Raw genomic sequence first — 18,646 nt, 5'->3', positions numbered from 1 at the left:
AGGAAGCGATAAGACCAGAGTGTTGAAGGGCTTGGTGTTTGTGACACGCATTAAAAAAATAGATATATTTTTTGACTTTTACTGTAATTATCTTACACCAACTACTCTTCTCTGAACAACTTTCTTGTCAGTATCTGTCTATATTCTCAAAATGCATGATTTTTACATTTTTTCCTTTCAATTAGTGGTATACAATTGGAATGCTTTCTTACATGCCTTTCTTTGGTAAGTGAAGTTAGCCTGCCAGGATCTGTGCCATTTCAAAGTTTATGAACATTTTCAACTCTGGTTGAAAAATAATTTAATATTAGATAATTTACCACAGACAATTTCTGTTGAAAAATCTAGTATCCTGCAATAAATCTCTGGTTTTGAATGTTACAGTGAAATTGAGGTTTGAGGTGGGGAGGAGGAAGAGGGATAAGAATCTTTTCAAATTAATTTTGATTGGGGTTTAGTTTGCATTTGCAGTTTAATAGTGAGCATTATGACCTTGTACAGCAGTCTCATACTGAAGAGGCTGGTGTGTGGTCTAAATGCCTCAGCATATTATTAACTGTTTAATAAACTTCCTTTGTAATAGCTCTTAGCCTCAGAAAAGTATTTTTTGTTTGTAGATGTTTGGGTGCTTTAGAAAAGGTGTAAATGTCACTGTTCCGTTTCAGCAGTGTTGCAGATTGCTATTTACTGGAGATTTCAAGTTAATTTTACTGTGGGAAGCTCTACATGCAGAGAAATAGCAATAATATGAAAAAAAAAATTTTACTCAAGTTGCACAACAGTTTGTTGGAAAGGCTCGGAGTAGAACCCAGCTTGCCTGATCATTATTTTAGTCTGTTACTCGTTTTCCTCCACAGCCTGTTTTCAGCACTTGATAGAGACTTCTGCTTAAAAAGATCAAATTGCAAAAGTGGGATTCAACATTTTAAACCTATTGTATATCAGAATATAAGTGTGCTTTCTAAGGTCCTTGCCAAGGTCCTTTTTATTTTCTTTTTTTTTAATTTTGCTTTATTCTTTGCTTTGTTTCATGTCTGTTCAATTTTATTTATTCCATGTTTTCTTTTTGTTTTGTTTTTGTTTTTAGTTGTGTCTGGTAAGTTGAAATTTTATTGGCCATCTTCTAGTCATCGTATCACTGTGACGGGAACTTCTCCTCCCCACCCCATCCATCCCCTTCCATGTCCTTCAACCAGTCAGCTCCCATCTTTTACTTGTTATTGACAAGACACATCGCACAGAATAAATTCTGCATGAAGTATGGGTAACTTAATGGCAAAGAGAAAGGTAATGGGTTGCTAACTTTCGGTCTGTTTTTATGTGATGTAACGAGTGAAATCCTAATGTCTTCCTTCTTCTGTGACTGCATTAGTTGAACTTCAAAGTGTTCTATAAAAAATTATTTTTGTTTTAAAGGTCTCAAGGATAGTTGTTCTTCCCTTAAGTGGATTATTATTTCAGCATCTTCTACAATATGTTCTCCACATACCCCAAGTATGTGACCTAAGGTGTGAAAGCAAACTGAAGTTAAAAAAAAAGTGAAAATGTTTCCAGCAAAGTGAACATTGAATGGAATTTAATAACAAAGTTTCACTTAACCTGCTTTTAATTCCTCTGACATTGCAGCTAATAGGGTTTTTACTACTACCTTAATGGCAGTAAATTTATAATAATGCACATACGCACAATATGGATATATATTTAGAATAAGACACATACAAAATGCATATTTAGCGTAACATCCAGAGAAACATATGCCTAATTACATTTTATAAATTCTACCGTGGTTACCTGAAAGACTGAATTTCCCATCATTTTTTTGTGTTCAGTAGTCCCTGAAGGGTCAGTTTCAGGTACAAGAAGCACAAGCATTCAGCTATTTCTCCAGCAGCCAGAACCATTTTAACCTCTTTACAGCTGTACCCATTCTCAAGTTCAACCGAATCTGAAACCTGATAAATGCTGTGCATTGTCTCAGGATTTAGAAACTCTCAGTTCCGTTTTCGGTGCCATTGTGTCACAGACTAGTACGGAACCAGCCAAGCCCTAAATTTAACTATATGCTAAATTTATTCTTGTTATTAGAATCCAACAGCATAACAAAGGTGCTTCACCCTCATCTCCATTTTCCCCATAATACCTGACAACCCCGTGGCAACCTCCCAACATTTTCACCTTCTGTTCTAAATTAAACGTGCTCTCATGTCAATGTCTTCCCTCATCTTCTTCCAAGGTATTGATGTCATATTTCGGAGCTAAATGTTTTGAAGTCTGCTAATTACTTTAGGTCAATCTCATCTTCACTTTGGGTAGTTTCTTATCTAAATTAACTCTAGGGAAGGTAGCGTTTGCATCCAAACATAAATAATAATGTCTTGTGGTTTAAAAATTCCTTCCAACGCAGGAGAGTCGTAGGAAGAGTGTATTCTAATACAGACTCGACAGGGAGCAGAGACACAAGGCACAAGGAACAGATGACTGAAAGTATTTGCCCACATGAACCCTGAAAGCAACTTTTTTAGAAAGAACTCTGTTACTTTGACTGTTCATTCTAGATATATCCATAATTAATTGTTTTTTATAAAACTTACTGAGTGATAACTTTAAATTATATGATTTGAACACTTTTTAAAGGAAGATCTTGTAAATACAGAAATGTTTGAAAGGAGGAAAAAAAAGAAAAAAGAAAAAACAAACACCAAAAACATTTAGTTACTAAACTTCAATTCAAATCATCCCCTTTATTCTCAACCCAAAGAAGAGGGAGAGAATAATTGGTTTTGGACAGATGATCAGAAGGAATTGGAAATGGATGAGTAAATGGACGTGCACATAATACACATTTTTCCAGAAGTGAGAGTTAACAGCCTGTAAAACACGCTAGATTTATTTTCTGTGCTAGCCCCTGCAAGATACCCTATGCTTTTTTTTTTTCATGTGACTGACATGATTTTTTGACATTCTATTTACTACTGGATGAAGGGGTTGTTGACGTCTGCGTAAATCAAACGGTTTGGACAATGCTGGCATGCACTATTTATAATGTTAGGCTGAGCAGATGTTTCAAATTTGCCTTCATTTGCATATATATTTTGTTTGAACATGCCCTTGCCTATGTAAATGAGGAAGACATTTAGCTCTGCTGTTCCTTGAAATTCATTCTTCTTCAGTAGTTGGATTGAAGATTCTAAATGGTTATAATTTGTTCAGTCATATTTCTGAGGCTTTTGACTTTGAGACCCCGACTACATCAAAAGTCTCTTATCTAAGCAATTAAGGGCTTCTTTCTCCTCAGCTTTCCTAAATCAAAGATGATGATTTTTGTGCATGTGAGCCTGAATTCATAGTTACCCAACAGTATTTTTTGCAGTCCTTGACAAAGTGTGGCCTGTGGGCCAGTTGTGTCTCAAAGATTTCTCCATTCTGACTCCATTCGTGGGAGTTGGACTCGATAATCCTTATATGTCTCTTCCAACTTGAGATATTCCTTGACTTGTAGCCATATTCCTCCTTTAAAAAACAAGTTGTTACAGATTTGTTAATATTAGTGACTGTTGCTCTGCGAGTTGACCCATTAAGTCATCAGGACGTACTTTCTTGTCTAAGTGGTCACTAATAAAAGCAAGTGATGCGCAGTCAGGGTTTGCATTGGGAGGTCCAGCAACAGAAAAGGTGATCTGAGTGATGCTGAAGCTTTGGCTGTTAGAGGCTGATGTGTCTTTGCGCTGCCTCTCCCTGTTACAGAAACTTAGCTACTCTGTTTTACACCATTTAAAGTCAGTAGGCAAATTTTGGCTTTCAATTAGGCTAATTTTGGTCTTTTGATAGTGGTGTGATTTATGTTTTTTCTGATGTTTTCCTTTTTCAGAGCCTCCGCAGTTTGTTGTTAAGCCTCGAGATCAGGTAGCTGCACTGGGGAGAACAGTGACTTTCCAGTGTGAAGCAACTGGAAACCCTCAGCCAGCCATCTTTTGGCGGAGAGAGGGAAGTCAGGTAAAACAGATTTTCTGTCCCTTCTTCCTGGCAGTTTCTTGAAGAGATGATGTCACATGAAAGAAAAAGGCTTTAATTACTGGTTTTAAGATGTGAAAATTAGGTCTGGAGCTTGGAGTTACTGGATGTTTCTTCTCCGTGCATGTTAGGTGGTGCCAGCCTTCCTAGAAGGAATATCTGTATGTTTTGCTCAATCTCCCGTTTTCTCCATGAATGTAAAAATAAGTCTGTGAAACAACTAGAAGCACTCCGTGTTCACTAACATGAAAACCTTTTTGACCTGACGGGAAGGACCTTTAAAGAGATGCAAAGATGACTAATGCTGAAGTCATAATGCTAAACGCTCCCAAATTTTCAGAAAGTTTGGCTCTGGGTTTATGGTGCAGCTGTTAGTTTGCCACATGTTTGCGTGTGCCTGACAAACTGAACCACTGGCTGTGTTGATCTGCCTCACTCCATGGGCAGGACACTAGATTGGGAGATACACTTTCCCACTCAGTCAGTTGGCTGACAGGTCGTACCTGAATAGGTCACTTTTTCTCCCAACTTCCTTATTTGAATGGGAGAGAAAATTATTTTTCAGCTTCTTTGTAAAGGATCTTGAAAGCCAATGGGTGAAACACTATATAGCACAGCAAGTGAAACATGGTTTTCTTTCAGAGTGGTTTTTTGAAGGAGGGAAGTGACACAAAGTATTCTTTATCAGAGGGGGAAAGAAGGAATATGGGACTGTGGTTTTCCTGTGAATGAAGGAATGAATGGTACAAAAGCATGACAGGGTTCTTTGTGTTACAAAACAATAGGGCAGAGGAATTGAGAGCGCTTAGAGATTGACTCCTTTACTCCATTTGCAACATTTCTGCCTAAATACCTAAGTACAGCTATACTAGTAACCACAGTTAGATGATAATCTGCAGTGGTGTATTGTTGTGTTTGTATTTTTTGGGGGAAGGGATTTTTTTGGGTTTCTTTTTTCCAGATATTGCTAGTACATCATTTTTTGCCAAGTATTATCTAGTACCTCATTTTTCTGGCTCATTTTTGACTCTGCTGAGTGGCATCCACATGTGATGAACAAGGGAGCCAGAGAAGGAGGTCAGTGAATAGGGTTTGCCACTGCTAAAGTAGAAGCTGTTGTGTCCCATTGTTTCAGATGCTTTTTGGAAAAGCAAAATATAATTAGGCAAGATAGATAAAAAGCAGCCTCTGTGACCTTAAAGTATTCTCACTCACAGATTGTTCAGCCAGCAGTAGAAATGTAGATGAAATGTTTGATGTAATGGACTTGTACTATTATGGCTGCAGTTCTGACTTTTAACCACTGTTAGTAAAATATTGTGTACTTCATACCAAAAACTATCTATGTAGAAACTGGATTTAATTCTATATTATAAGGCTTATTTCTATAATGACACAAACACTATGATTAGAGAGACCTAAACAGCATCTCTTTTAAAGTAACTACTCCATTTTTAGGAATGCAAAAGGTAAAATACAAGTAATTAAGTCAGCATGTGCATTTAAATGAAATAGATAGGATGCCCTGGAATAAGTTCTTAAAAATGTGACTTAAAGCATATTACTTAGGTACTCCACAGTTGCTTGCACCACTGTGGTATCTCTACATACCAGATCTTCACCAGTGCCTGTTCAACATTGTGTAAAGCCCAGCATTGAGCGTAGAGGGTGTTAGAGCAATCCTCAAAGACTTACACAGTTATGTGTGCGTATCTGCACCTGTTGTATCACAAGGAAGCTCTAAAAGCTATTCACATTACGGTACAGACATGCTTGAGATACGAAGAGCAGAATGTTTTATGTATAATGTAAAAACATGAATGAGTTTAGATATACTGAAGTTAAGATTATTGATGTTTGAATTTATTTAACCCTTTTTTCCCCTACTTTCTTTCTGATACATCTTGCAGAATCTGCTTTTCTCGTATCAGCCCCCCCAGTCATCCAGCCGATTTTCAGTTTCCCAGACAGGTGACCTCACCATCACCAATGTCCAGAGATCTGATGTTGGGTACTATATCTGCCAGACTTTAAATGTTGCGGGAAGTATCATAACAAAAGCCTACTTGGAAGTTACTGATGGTAATGATATCTTTATTTTACCATTCCCAAGTTTTTATTTTTGTTGGAAGACAGCAGTGGGATGATGTGACACTGCTTCGGTATTTGCTTTGCATAAGCGCAACTGCATGTGTCTTTGAACAGAAAAATCCTGTTTTGGCAATCTCTGTCAGGGGTTTAAAATTTTGGATATTGTGTAACACAGTATTTCCATTTCATATTTGGTAAGTATACTTCACTAGATTTTTGTTAGATCTGTTAATTTATCTGACGTTTTTAGCTTTCTCCGCTAGATCTAGTTTAGATTCCTTCCGTCTAGCTCTTTATCCCTATTACTGTGTGTCCATTTGCTTAGCATCTCCACTTACCTGCTTTGTCCCTGTTTTTTTTTTTTTTAATATTGCTCTATAGCAAGGAAAAAACCCTCAATCTGTATGGAAGTCAGTAGAATAACATACAAATTAATATTATTGTACATTCCTTTTTAAGGAGCAGTTGGGAAAAAAATTTAAGATAAAAAGAGTTCAGGGGAGCATGACTGCAAGCAGTAATATATGCTGGTGGGAGGCCAACTTGCCAATTCCCGTATTTTTAGTAGCAAAGATACTCAGGATAAGTAATAATCTTAGTACTCACAGAATAAGAAGGAACGTGCAGTCTGTGGAGAGACTTTGAGGAGTAGGAAGCTGTAGTCAGAGAGCAGTTTCCATAAACAAGGCCTTTGCCCTGTAGAAAACATAGAAATAATGTAATGCTAGAAACATGCCATGAACCTGGAGAATAAAACTGTTTATTTACACCTGCTGGCTTGAGGTTGTTTGGAGGAATAGGACTGAATCCTTTCTGGTTTCTCACAAGTGGTAAACCACATTTCTTAATCCACTTTTTTTCATTTACCATTGGGGAAAATGCTATGGTAAGGCGAGAAAAAAATTTGACAAGAAAATTAAAATAAGGACCGACCTTAACCTTACTAGTTTTTCTCTTAATGACCTACACCATCTGAACTTGGAAAAAAACAGTTTAATTTAAATATATTTCCTTTAGTATGAATATGAGCTCTGAATTGATCGGATGGGTAGTTCTTTTGTATACTGTCTGGGGACAATAATGGTTTTTTGCCTTTTTTTTTTTTTTTTTTTTTGGTACTTTTATAAAAGCGAAGGCAGGATATGCAGAATGATACCCTGGTCTTCCTAAGGTAATACAAGTTGCCATTAACTTCAGCGCACTTAAAATTACCCCGGATTTCAGTGGCATTAGATTTCTCCGGTAGAGCACAGACTGGTCAGCCCCTTAGCGTTCGTTGAAAATTGCAGAGCTCTTTACAGTCTTGTCAAAGTTACATAGAAACCATAAGTGAGCTTATTTTGACTGCCGCTGCAGAGAAAGATGCTGATGGCCTCGCAGTGCACTGCAGGGCACTGCAACAGGTTGGGACAAGAACTGAAGGATAAATTACGCAGTTGAAAACGAAGTATCATTTGAACATGCAGATGAAATTGCTGGAGCTGAAATTTAGCCAAAAAAAAGCAGTACTAACACTTTGTCTGTTGTTATGAAAAGTAATTTAGAAATATTTGAAGTTCACAAATTATCAGAACTTCAGATTTGTATTTCAGCTGCCAAACCAGTTTTTAAGTTATGTGAGATCCCATGACACTGCTGAACAGGTTTAGGTAATATAAAGTTGTGGCTATTTTCAGTCCATGTCATGTTGGATGGTACAGGTAGAGGAGGTCACTCAAACACAGTAAGATAGCTTTTGCCTTTTTTTTGATCATCCATTGGATAATGGGAAGAAAACCTCATGTAGACAATCCTTTTTTTCTGTGCATACTGGAACTGCTTCATACCTTTCTGTGCACAGTTATTAAATAACCCATCAATAACATTTAATTTTAATTGTGTGAAAGAGGCATTAATATTGATGCAAAGACACTGTGGGATTCTCTTTGTGGCTTTGAAGTCATATTGACAGATTAGGTCATCATAGAGCTAAAAGACAAAGTACTGGCAAAATATTTCTTAGTGGAAAATTTTTAATATGCTCCAATTCATTAGCTTTGTGTTTACTTTACCCTGCTGCTAGGCCTCTCCCAGTTAGGAAGCAACACCAAGATGAGTTCATGGTACACGATAACATTTTTTTCAGAATTACATACTTGCCAGGTTATCCCCCTGCCTGTCCACTTCTTTTTCTCTGTCTTGGAACGCTGAAAGTACGAATTCTGTTACACAGGCCTGCTGCATGGTAAAAGATGAAAAAGGTGTAATCTTGACAAAGAATTTGGGAAGTTCTTTCTCATTCCATGATCACTTTATAAAGACATTGGAATTAGAGAATGCCTAGCAGACACCACTCTGTAATACGTCATGCTGCTTTACTTTCTGAAGATACCGTGTTATTTTAAAATTCTGTAGTTGTGCGTCGTTGTAGTGCGCCCTGCCCTGAATAATGCATGCCTCCAACTTTAATTACTTGTTTAATTATCTTTAGTTTGTTTCAAAGCCTCAAGCAACTGCTGTTGCTTAGATGATTAGAAAATTGCTTCCAGTTGCAGAAATCTCTTTCCTGTTGTTTCTTCTGGCAGTGATTGCAGACCGGCCTCCCCCTGTCATTCGACAGGGTCCTGTGAATCAGACTGTAGCTGTAGATGGTACTTTAGTACTGAGCTGCGTGGCTACGGGCACTTTAATGCCCACTATCCTCTGGAAAAAGGATGGGATCCTCATTTCCACCCAGGACTCTCGCATCAAGCAGTTGGAGACAGGAGCATTACAGATCCGATATGCCAAGGTAGCTTGAACTGGCAAACGCATTTTCTCGTTGATTGTCTCACTAATTTCTTTCACCTCCAGGCACGTTTGATCTAGGAAATCCTACGAGTTAATGAAATGGTAAATAATTGTATTAAAATATTTGATACTTCATGCTTTCAGATAGTTCATTCTTTATGGTTAACACCTTGGCTTATTCTTCCTAGATCATGTTATTTCAGATTTCTTACGGAAAAATGCTTTTAAGAGGTATTAATTAAGGGAATTATTTGATGCTTAAGACATGAAGGGGAAAGCAAAACTTGTGTTGCAGTAAGACAAATCCTTAAATTATTTGGGCTTTAGCACTAATAGATTGAAATGATCTAATTATTTCAAATATTTATGAAGAAAACCTTTGGTTAGCTATACTGCAGTAGTAGAGCCATGCACACAGCTTTTTCAAGACTAGTTTTACATTTTAAACGTATTTACTCGACAGTGTAAACAACATTGCTTAAAATGGTTAACCACCTGCCAAATACCTGTCTCCCCTGGGGAATCATAGCAGATGCGTGGTCAGTATTGCTGGTCATGCCTCACCCGCTGTAACATGTTTTGAAATGCTAAGATTTTTAGCGTGCTGGCTATTCTCTGCTCTCTTCTCCGTGGTTTGAAATGTAGTAATTTTTTTTAAGTGAGGCTGAATGCCTCACTTTGCTATGTTCCCCAGAGTTGCCCTGTTACCAATTACAAGTTACTCTGGCTTGGAGTTTGAACCTCACGTTTTCGAGGGCTTCCATTCAGCTCATCTGCTGAAGGCTGGGAGGATAGCATTTCTTTTTGGGGGAAAGAAAACCTTTTGAAATGTGATTAAGTCACATATGGGCAAATAATCCAACATTCGGAACTGGATGAGATTAGCATGTGGAGATTCTTTTTTTGGGTCTGCTGTAGAGTGAAATTTACACTAATACAGGGAACCCCATATGTACAAGGCCCTGTGCAATATTTAAGCTTTGTTTTAAGGATAACGCGCTCTCCAGTGCTGTAGTCCAGACAAATCCCCGGGCATTTATTTAGGCAGATGGCTGACAGTTGCATGGGGTCTTGTCATCCTGAGTTCCTTCTCCATTTATTTGTTAGCAGTTCTGCAGAGTAAGGAATTAATGCCTCAAGAATTGGCTTTCAGTTTGTTCATTATAGAATAGGTAACATTAAATTAGAATCTGCAGCTTGTGCAATTGTGTAACATATGCTCAGAAATGAGTATCTATTTTCATTTTGCAGCACACGAAATCATACGTTCTAATGGAAGACGTTTCTGCTTCGAAGTTTTTTGCAGCCTAATACGTTTATCCATATTCGTGGGGGAACACAGAGAGCCGTAATTACTTTTCTAGCTCACTGAGTGCCTGATTGTTTCAAATATTTATTCTTCTCTTTTCCCACTCAGCTGGGTGACACTGGTCGGTACACCTGCATTGCTTCAACCCCAAGTGGCGAAGCTACATGGAGTGCGTACATAGAGGTCCAAGGTAAATCAATTAGGGCTTCTCTGCGTGCAGAAAATCCATAAAGGAAAATCAGAAATTGAAATGCAGAAGTTATCTGACTCTGTCATAAATTGCCAGTGCAGATGTGAACAGCATTTAGCTTACAGCTGCTTCCTGTCTATACTCAGCATTTCTCTCTCCTTTGTTAGAGTTTGGAGTCCCAGTGCAGCCACCAAGACCCACTGACCCAAACTTGATTCCTAGTGCTCCATCAAAACCCGAGGTTACGGATGTCAGCAGAAATACAGTAACATTGTCATGGCAACCTAATTTGAATTCAGGTGCAACACCAACCTCTTACATAATTGAGGCCTTCAGGTATATGAGTCTCATGTGATCTTGCTGCAGTTATGCTTATGTAGAATACGTTGTTAAAGAAGCACGTGCTAACCTGCTGTTGTGTGTGTTTTGTCCTTAGCCATGCATCTGGTAGCAGCTGGCAAACTGTAGCTGAAAATGTGAAAACAGAGAGTTTTGCAGTTAAAGGGCTAAAACCTAATGCAATTTATCTGTTCCTTGTGAGGGCTGCTAATGCGTATGGACTAAGTGACCCAAGCCAAATATCTGATCCAGTGAAGACTCAAGGTAAGCTTTTGATACTGAACATTTTGGGGATCCACAGTAGCTGTCATGAGTTGACCGAGCAAAACCAGATGCAGGAATTCCACTAGCTTTTGTCTGTCTATCCTGGTTATAATATATGCTGTATGGTAAAATACAGTGTTCAAACTTGCATTTCCCTATAACAGGGATTCTAAAAGCTGCTTAGACAGCATATTGCATTGCCTAAGGGGGGACCCTAGCATCTCTTATCCAAAGATAGTTACATCTTGCAGAATAGCTCTTGTTAGCAACAGAAGTTATCTCTGGCTTTAAGTTATCACACAAATCCTCAAATTCCTTGGAAATGTTATGATGTCCATGGAGTCAAATGAGGCTTAAGTCTGAGACAGAAACAGCACATAATCTAATTTGGTTTCTGCTGCATTAGGAAAGAGAGAAATCTAAAATTTGAAGGAATCAGGCATCATGAGCCAGTAACGAAGAGGTTTTGGCAATATATTAAAAGTATTGCAATATTACTACTATTGGAAGTAAAACAGTAGGGAAGAGAGACAATGCGTACAGATGGCCAAGTGGAAGAAAAGCCTGCATAGTAATGGATGAAGGAGTCATTGGCAGACTCCAGCTGTGACTGAAGTTCAGCTATGGACTGAGTCCAGCTGTGTAAAATCTAAAATAACTTTATGTTCACTAGAAAATAAATTTTGCTTATGATGGTGTGCCGGGAATAATGCACTGCAACTTTGCAGTGTGCCTTTTTCCACAGTAAGTACTTTGATTCTTAAGAAGGGGAAAAATTGGACATTGTCTTTTTCAAAGTAGAAGTGATAGAGATCATATTTCGGGGGTTTTTTTCTGCTTTTCCTACTTACTGGAGGAATTGACCCATTGGCTTATTAAGAGTGCCTGTGTTGTGTGTTTGTTTCTTTGTTTGCATAAGTGAGTACGTGTTTGTTTTTGAAAGGAAGTTCCTTAAAGGAAACAAAGCATTTTCGTTTCCTGAGTTTTCATTTGTTCTGAATCTGGTCTGAAAGCAAGCCTTTCTCACGTCCCATGGGAAGAGAACAGTTTCACGTTTCTGTCCTTTGTTATTATGTGTTTCTTCTGTTGAGTGACAATTTCAGTGGATGTATAGACAGCAGAGCCATGGGCACGTGGAAAACAGGGGTTGCACGGGTTCCTAGACGTGTTGCCCAGGAGAGGTTTAGTAACCTAATTTATTGATTTCTGTGTTCCTGGGGATAGGGCAACACACGTTATTACAAGGGCAGGCTGCAGTGTTCTACAAGAGTCTGTTTTTCATGCAGTGTGGTTTCACTCCTGGAGATGAGATGAGGTATTGGGCCTGCATGACCCAACCGAACTGGTCACTGACCTGACTGATAGATGAGGCAGAGTATCCTGTTCGCTCACAGAACGTAACGGTTTATAATGGCATGGAAAAGCTTTGCTGTGCTCTGGCTATCTAGTGGAGCTGAAGACCTGAGAACCACACAAAGCCTGAGTGAAAATAACAACCAATATATAACATTTTCATCAGTAGTAAGGCATGTAATCAGCTGTCAAGTTCTTTACAGCAGTTCCACTCTTCTTGCAATACCCTTTCAGTTTTGTGTAAGTTGTGCTCTAGCTAAGTAAGTTAAAATACTTCCCAATTCACTTTTGTCTAGAGGGTGGTATAGTCTCGTGCTAAATGCATGTCCCAGCCAGGAACCTAAACTACCTTCATCTTTACTCTTTACCAATGTGCCTTGGTGCTCTCGCTGGCAGACCCTGTCTTGGAAGCTTGGAGCTGAAACAAGAAAACATATCCAACTGTGTTGGATAGCAGATGTGGGAATGGCTGAGCCTATTAATAGTTTGATTCATATTGTTGATGACTCATCTGTTATGACTAGAAAAGATAGAACTAATTATTCCACTGACTTTCCTGTTACATTCCAAACAGAGTGATAGTTAGGCAACTCTCCCAACACAATCTTCTCTACTGCTTTCAAACAGGGGTGGGGGAGGGAAATACTTTGACAAATGGACTCTTTGGTGGAACATACTACATGTGGATACAGCAGTGACTAACTGGTGGGGTTTTTGGTTTTGTTTTTTTGATGTTATCGGTGTTCCTTGCTAAAAATCCAAATTTGTCACCCACTGGCTACATGCTAACATCAGTTTGCTTCTTTAAGTTTGAAGAAATCTCACCTTCTTGCAAATATATTGAGGAAACTGTACGATAAAAATTCACAGAGACATAGGCTTTGTATTCACAGAGAGGAACTATATTTCTGGAAAGAAACATGTCCTCATGCCTTCTCCTAATGCATTCTTAAAGTGTTTTTTATTATTATTTGAACAAGACCGAAAGCTGGTAAACTGAGAATATGTCCACCGTGCAAAAACCATGCTTTACAACTGTTGCACTTTCATTTAGTAAGTGTCTTGTGTACCAGCATCAACTGTGCTATCCAAACCTCAGCTTCCAGGACAGTCTACGCACCTGCAGTGACTTACTACAGTCGTTGCAGTTGTACATAAGTGCATGCACAATTTCTGTGTGCTCTGTCTTTGGCACTTCCTGTAAGGAGATGGGTATGGAAATTTCCAAGGTCTTCAGAAAGCAGGACCCTTGAAGATTTCCTGATCTTGCCTAGTCACTAGAGGAGGTCAAGCAGGGAAGCAGTAGACTACATCCAAGTTTATGGAATGCGTAACTCTGTATCTGGAATTAATTAAAAAAAAAAAAAAGAAAAGAAAGAAAGGAAAGGAAGAAAGAAATCACTGTAAGTATCATAGAACCACAGAATGGTTAGGGTTGGAAGGGACCTTAAAGACCATCTAGTTCCAACCCCCCTGCCATGGGCAGGGACACCTTCCACTAGACCAGGTTGCTCAAAGCCACATCCAGCCTGGACTTGAAGATGGCTGTACTTTACATGAATTTCCCAGTCTGTGATTTCTAGCCATGGTCAGCATGGTATTTGTTTAAAATGAAGTGATAAAAGAGACACATGTGAAATCAGTACAGGAACCGTGTTACTCTGCTGTCCTTACTACCTGTGCATTTTAGACACCTTACTAGTGGTTCTCCTATAAATTTTATACATGCCTGACAGTCATTCCATTTCAGCTAAATATGCTTTTCCAGGGCTCTGCATGCAGAAAATATGTTTCCACTGTACCATTGCGTATTTTGAGAGGAATTTGTCCCTTCATGCGTATGAACAATTCTTTTAGCTGTACGATAGACCAAATGCCAGAAGAGCCAGACAGCACTCAGCTGTGCTCTGCCTCCAGTTTACAGAAGCCACTTCCCATCAGAGAAGCTGCAGCCACATGACTCAACTCATTTTTCTTTCCTTCGTTTGTTAATTTCTTTTGTAATTAAAAGCAGGAAGTTTGCCCATGAATTTATCTGAAGTTAAAAGCTTCTGCTTGTGCCGTTCTTGATGGGTTTCCTGGTCTCTTGGAGTTTGCAGTGGGTAACAGAACATTTTCCCAGCAGGAAAGAATAAAGAGATGCTGCTGTAGTCATTTCCCAGAGACGTCTCTAAGTGTGGGGGATTTTCGATCCAGCATTTCCCTCCTGTTTTTCTCTGTGGAAGAAGGTGCAGCACATTGATTTGGTACTATCTAAGCATTGGACACATGCTCCAAAAAATAGTTTGTGTAGTTTTTTTCTTATATAATTGGGAAGTAATTAGGGTGAACTTTATTGGTGATAGCATCATGTACTTTATGGCATATTCTTTTTTATTTAAATATACTTACTAAAAAGCATATATACTTGTGAAAATGGAATCTTAAAATTATTACAGATGTTCCACCAACAAGTCAAGGTGTGGATCACAAGCAGGTCCAGAGAGAACTAGGTGATGTGGTACTACATCTGCACAACCCTACTATCCTTTCTTCCTCCTCAATTGAAGTTCATTGGACTGTAAGTATAAATGTGTGTCATGGAGGTGGTTCTGTATGCTGCTGAATTGTGCTGTTTGACTGCGGTGGAGTCATAGTTTTACGAAGCTGTGCAGTTTGTATGCTTGCAAATGATTTTCTCTGGAATGAACACTACTTGGGCTTTGCTTTCCTACTTCATTAAATTTTGTCCCGTTTTGACCATTTCATGTCTCCATAGAGAGAGGTGCTTACAATATGGTGAGAGCTTGAGTCCTCTGGAAGCCAAAGAACTGATCAAAGCCTTGAGTCACATCATTTGAAGCTTTTGCACTGCTTTCAGTAGGAAGTGTAGCAGTCCCCTAATGAGATAACATGGGCACTTCCCTGTCTGTCAGTCACCAGTGGAGTGAAATACTGCATAATTCTGTTTGAAAGTGTTACTGCCATCCTACACACATACTGAGAAACACCCCCAAACCGATACAGCCTCATATGAACCTTTCCCATGGTGCTACGAATACACACGGTACAGGGAGATGAAAAGGGCAAACAATTTTGAGATGTGTTGACGTGCTCTAACAGGAGGAAGCAGGAGGATATAGCAGAGGAAACGAGAGAGTGAGGAAAAAATACTGTAGGATCCTTGAAGCAAGGGGAATGGGGACATATGTGAAAAAGATTCAAGAAAGCAAGGCTGAGGTTCAGTGAGAGAAAGGGTTGGAAATGGGTTGCTGTGGGAGATGTTTGGCAATCAAGAGGTAGAAATGAGGAGGAAGAACAACATGGGAAAATAAAAGCGACAAGCAATGAGATTAAAAAGTGTAATTCAGAGAAGATCAGTTTTAAAACAGAATGCAGAATGAACTAAAAATGGGGGATAATTATACTAGCGAAGGAGTAAATCCAAAGGGAGTGAGCTTTGAGGTGTTTGCAGGACTTCCATCTAAACACGTCCATAGATTGGGGAAGGACAGTGCAGGAGAGCACAGGGTGTAGCCCCTGCCGTGGCAGAACACTTTGAACAAGAACACACGGCATTTTGACTTTGTAGAACAGCCCTAGCCCAATGGAGTCCTGGTCCTTGACCAGGGTTCCTCAGTCCTGCAAGAGTACAAATAATATCTGCTCTGTTGCACGGTAATTACAGTGTCACCTGCAGCACGGCCACCTGCAGCAGGCAATCTCCTATTTTAACTAATAACGTTACGACATCTTTGAGGTTCCTAGTGTGATTTAGTTTGACCTTTACTTACAGAACAACCTTTTCCAGACAGGCAGTTTTTCTCAGTCTCTTGGGTGGCCTGTGGCTTCTCTGCAATTTCAAAAATAAGCATTACCTCAGCTTCAGCTAACACACGCATTCTTTATGCAATTATTAGAAATTAAACATGTTGCATTTTGGAGTAAAATTGCAAGCAAACAGTTTTACTGTATCATTGTATGAGATTTTTGAAAATAGGGACAATCTGGTGCAATTGTTCTAAAATACTCATTATTATTGTTGTTGGACTTTCTTAATCATCAGAAATTGAAAGTGGTAGTTAAAAGACAGGAAACACTCCATGAGAGATCACTTCTGTAAGATCTGTTTCAGATACAGCCAAACACACTGAGTCCCACCACCGTTTACAATAAGATCTCTGTCCATACAGCTGGTACAAAAGAACCTTGGTTTAAAAAGCACTCCGGACCACTGAGTATCATTTTGATTTGCTTTTCCGAGTCTCAGCTATGTTAGCATATTGAGTTTTATGAGCCTCTCAGAATCCACTCAAAGCAGCCCTTTCCCTGCAGCAGAGGAGCCTCCTGCTGAGTGGGTGGACGTGGAAGAGGGGGTTGGACAAATCTGCGCTCTGGCAGAGCCCAGCCTCATCACCGCAATGGAGATAGTGCCAGCTGACTGCCTTTTCCATTTACTTTCTCCATAAGGAAGCAGGCAGGAAGCAGTGCTCATTTCATGGATTTTGGGAGGCTTCCACATTTTGGGAGAGTTGGCAGGGTCTCTCTGTGATCTCCACATTCATCACCCTGAGTTGTGGAGCTGTAGATCCCCTGCTCTCACCCTCTCCTTTCCCTGTGTACCCCCTGCCCTACTGGGCAGATTGAGGTGGGCAGAAGTCCGGCCTGTCCCAAGCTCCACTGACACTCCGTGGATTCAAAGGCTGTTCATGTCACAGAGCTGGGGTGTATTATACCACACTGTTACCCCCTTCAATGCCTTCATAAATCCACAGAAACCAGTGCAGATCTGCCAGCATCAAAATAATGCACTCGTGAGTCAGGCCTGTAATCTGCTGTAATGCAAGGAGCCTTCATCAACTTCAACAGTCTCGTTTATTTTGAATAGAATGAATGGATAGTCCAAGGACCATTTATAGTATCACAGACATCATTCCCTGTCAGTGTTTGTTAAAGGATGTGTTGTATGTTCTGCTGTCTTTCCAGGTGGATCAGCAATCCCAGTATATTCAAGGATATAAAATCCTGTACAGGCCTATGCCAGCATCCTATGGAGAGTCAGAGTGGTTAATCTTTGAAGTGAGGACTCCAACCAAAAACAGCGTTATCATTCCTGAGCTGAAGAAAGGTGTAAACTATGAAATCAAGGCCCGCCCTTTTTTTAACGAGTTTCAGGGAGCAGATAGCGAAGTCAAATTTGCAAAGACCTTGGAAGAAGGCAAGTAGGAGCCAGGCTGTCTTCGTATTTCCTTTTTGAAGTTGTAGTCTGGCCTGCTTTCCTCTGATATGTTCATTATTTGATTTTGTTTGAAGTGCGTGCTGTTTGAGAACAGCAATCTGCAGCAGAGGAGGCTGTGTTGGACTGATCATTATGTGAATTGTTTGGTGACACAGAAGTAAATATTCAGAACAACACGTGAGAGACGGAGAGAGAGGGATGTGCAAAAATCCTCTCCAGCACACAATGGGAAATGCGCTTTTTATCTTCACTGCAGTGTGCAGTCCTCCCTGCTGAGTTCATGATCTGGTCACAAGTGACTTCTGTCAGATTCAAGCACTTACTAATCACTATCTTGAGTAGATAGCAGACACCACAGAAATCATCAAAGGGCTGTAGCTGAGGGAATGGAAACCACATTTTTAGAAGGCTTTCATATCTGGATCAATCAGTAAGACAGAATGAAAAGATGAATGAGGGCAACAGATAGAGTGGACTAAATTATGTATTTCCATCTCATACATGGGCTGAAAAGGTTCATGAAGCTGTTCCTTTTGTTGCTCAGGCATAATGAGAATGCAACATGGCCAGTGCCTCTGAACATGGATTTCAGTGCCTCTGTTGGGATGGGATACCTTTCCCCTTCTCTCTTCCCAGTTTAAATGCTGTGTAGCTCCGGTTTATTGCTGCAGGTGGTTAACGGCATTCATCCTAGGTATTAATTAAGCCTCCAGTTTTTAGAAAGACTTTTTAAATTCAAAACATTCTGTCCTGATTTTAGTAAGTTTTGTATTACTCATTACGCACTAGTGGAACTGAGGTCGAGCATTCTGCTGGAGTCGATTTATAGACTGTATCTTTCAAAAAGTGTTGATCTTGGATGAGGGGACACGGAGGAACTCAGTGCTCGAGACTCTGGCGTTCAGGTAACGGGTTTCCGAGTTCAGAGTCCGGTGGCCAGCATGACTGTTCTGTCCCGCACAGTGAGACTGCAGCAGGACTCAGGAGCTCGGCTGCCGGCTCACATCGCCTTCCTTATTTATCTTTTAGTTTGTGGGCAAGATCTGCCCTTAATGCGGGGTAGGGCATAAAAGAATGCATTTGTGTAGCCCAGAAACTGGTT

At 39.7% G+C, this 18,646-nt stretch overlaps 1 protein-coding gene across 1 annotated transcript in view; it reads left to right on the top strand.

Moving 5' to 3' along the window:
• LOC104513749 (roundabout homolog 1) overlaps positions 1-18,646 on the top strand; it is a gene marked incomplete at its 3' end in the record, with an annotated part of 38,912 nt that overhangs the window by 20,080 nt on the left and 186 nt on the right. Inside the window, exons 5-13 of the mRNA XM_010157203.1 lie at positions 1,088-1,096; positions 3,869-3,993; positions 5,922-6,093; positions 8,667-8,872; positions 10,289-10,370; positions 10,538-10,706; positions 10,807-10,973; positions 14,765-14,886; positions 17,292-17,523. Coding sequence (XP_010155505.1) covers positions 1,088-1,096; positions 3,869-3,993; positions 5,922-6,093; positions 8,667-8,872; positions 10,289-10,370; positions 10,538-10,706; positions 10,807-10,973; positions 14,765-14,886; positions 17,292-17,523 — 1,284 coding nt within the window. The remainder of the gene's footprint in view (positions 1-1,087; positions 1,097-3,868; positions 3,994-5,921; positions 6,094-8,666; positions 8,873-10,288; positions 10,371-10,537; positions 10,707-10,806; positions 10,974-14,764; positions 14,887-17,291; positions 17,524-18,646) is intronic.

This window comes from Eurypyga helias, unplaced genomic scaffold (assembly GCF_000690775.1).
Source record: "Eurypyga helias isolate BGI_N326 unplaced genomic scaffold, ASM69077v1 scaffold22768, whole genome shotgun sequence".
Taxonomy (NCBI): domain Eukaryota; kingdom Metazoa; phylum Chordata; class Aves; order Eurypygiformes; family Eurypygidae; genus Eurypyga; species Eurypyga helias.
The sequence above is the reverse complement of the archived record's forward strand: the minus strand, read 5'-3'. Positions and strand labels throughout refer to the sequence as shown.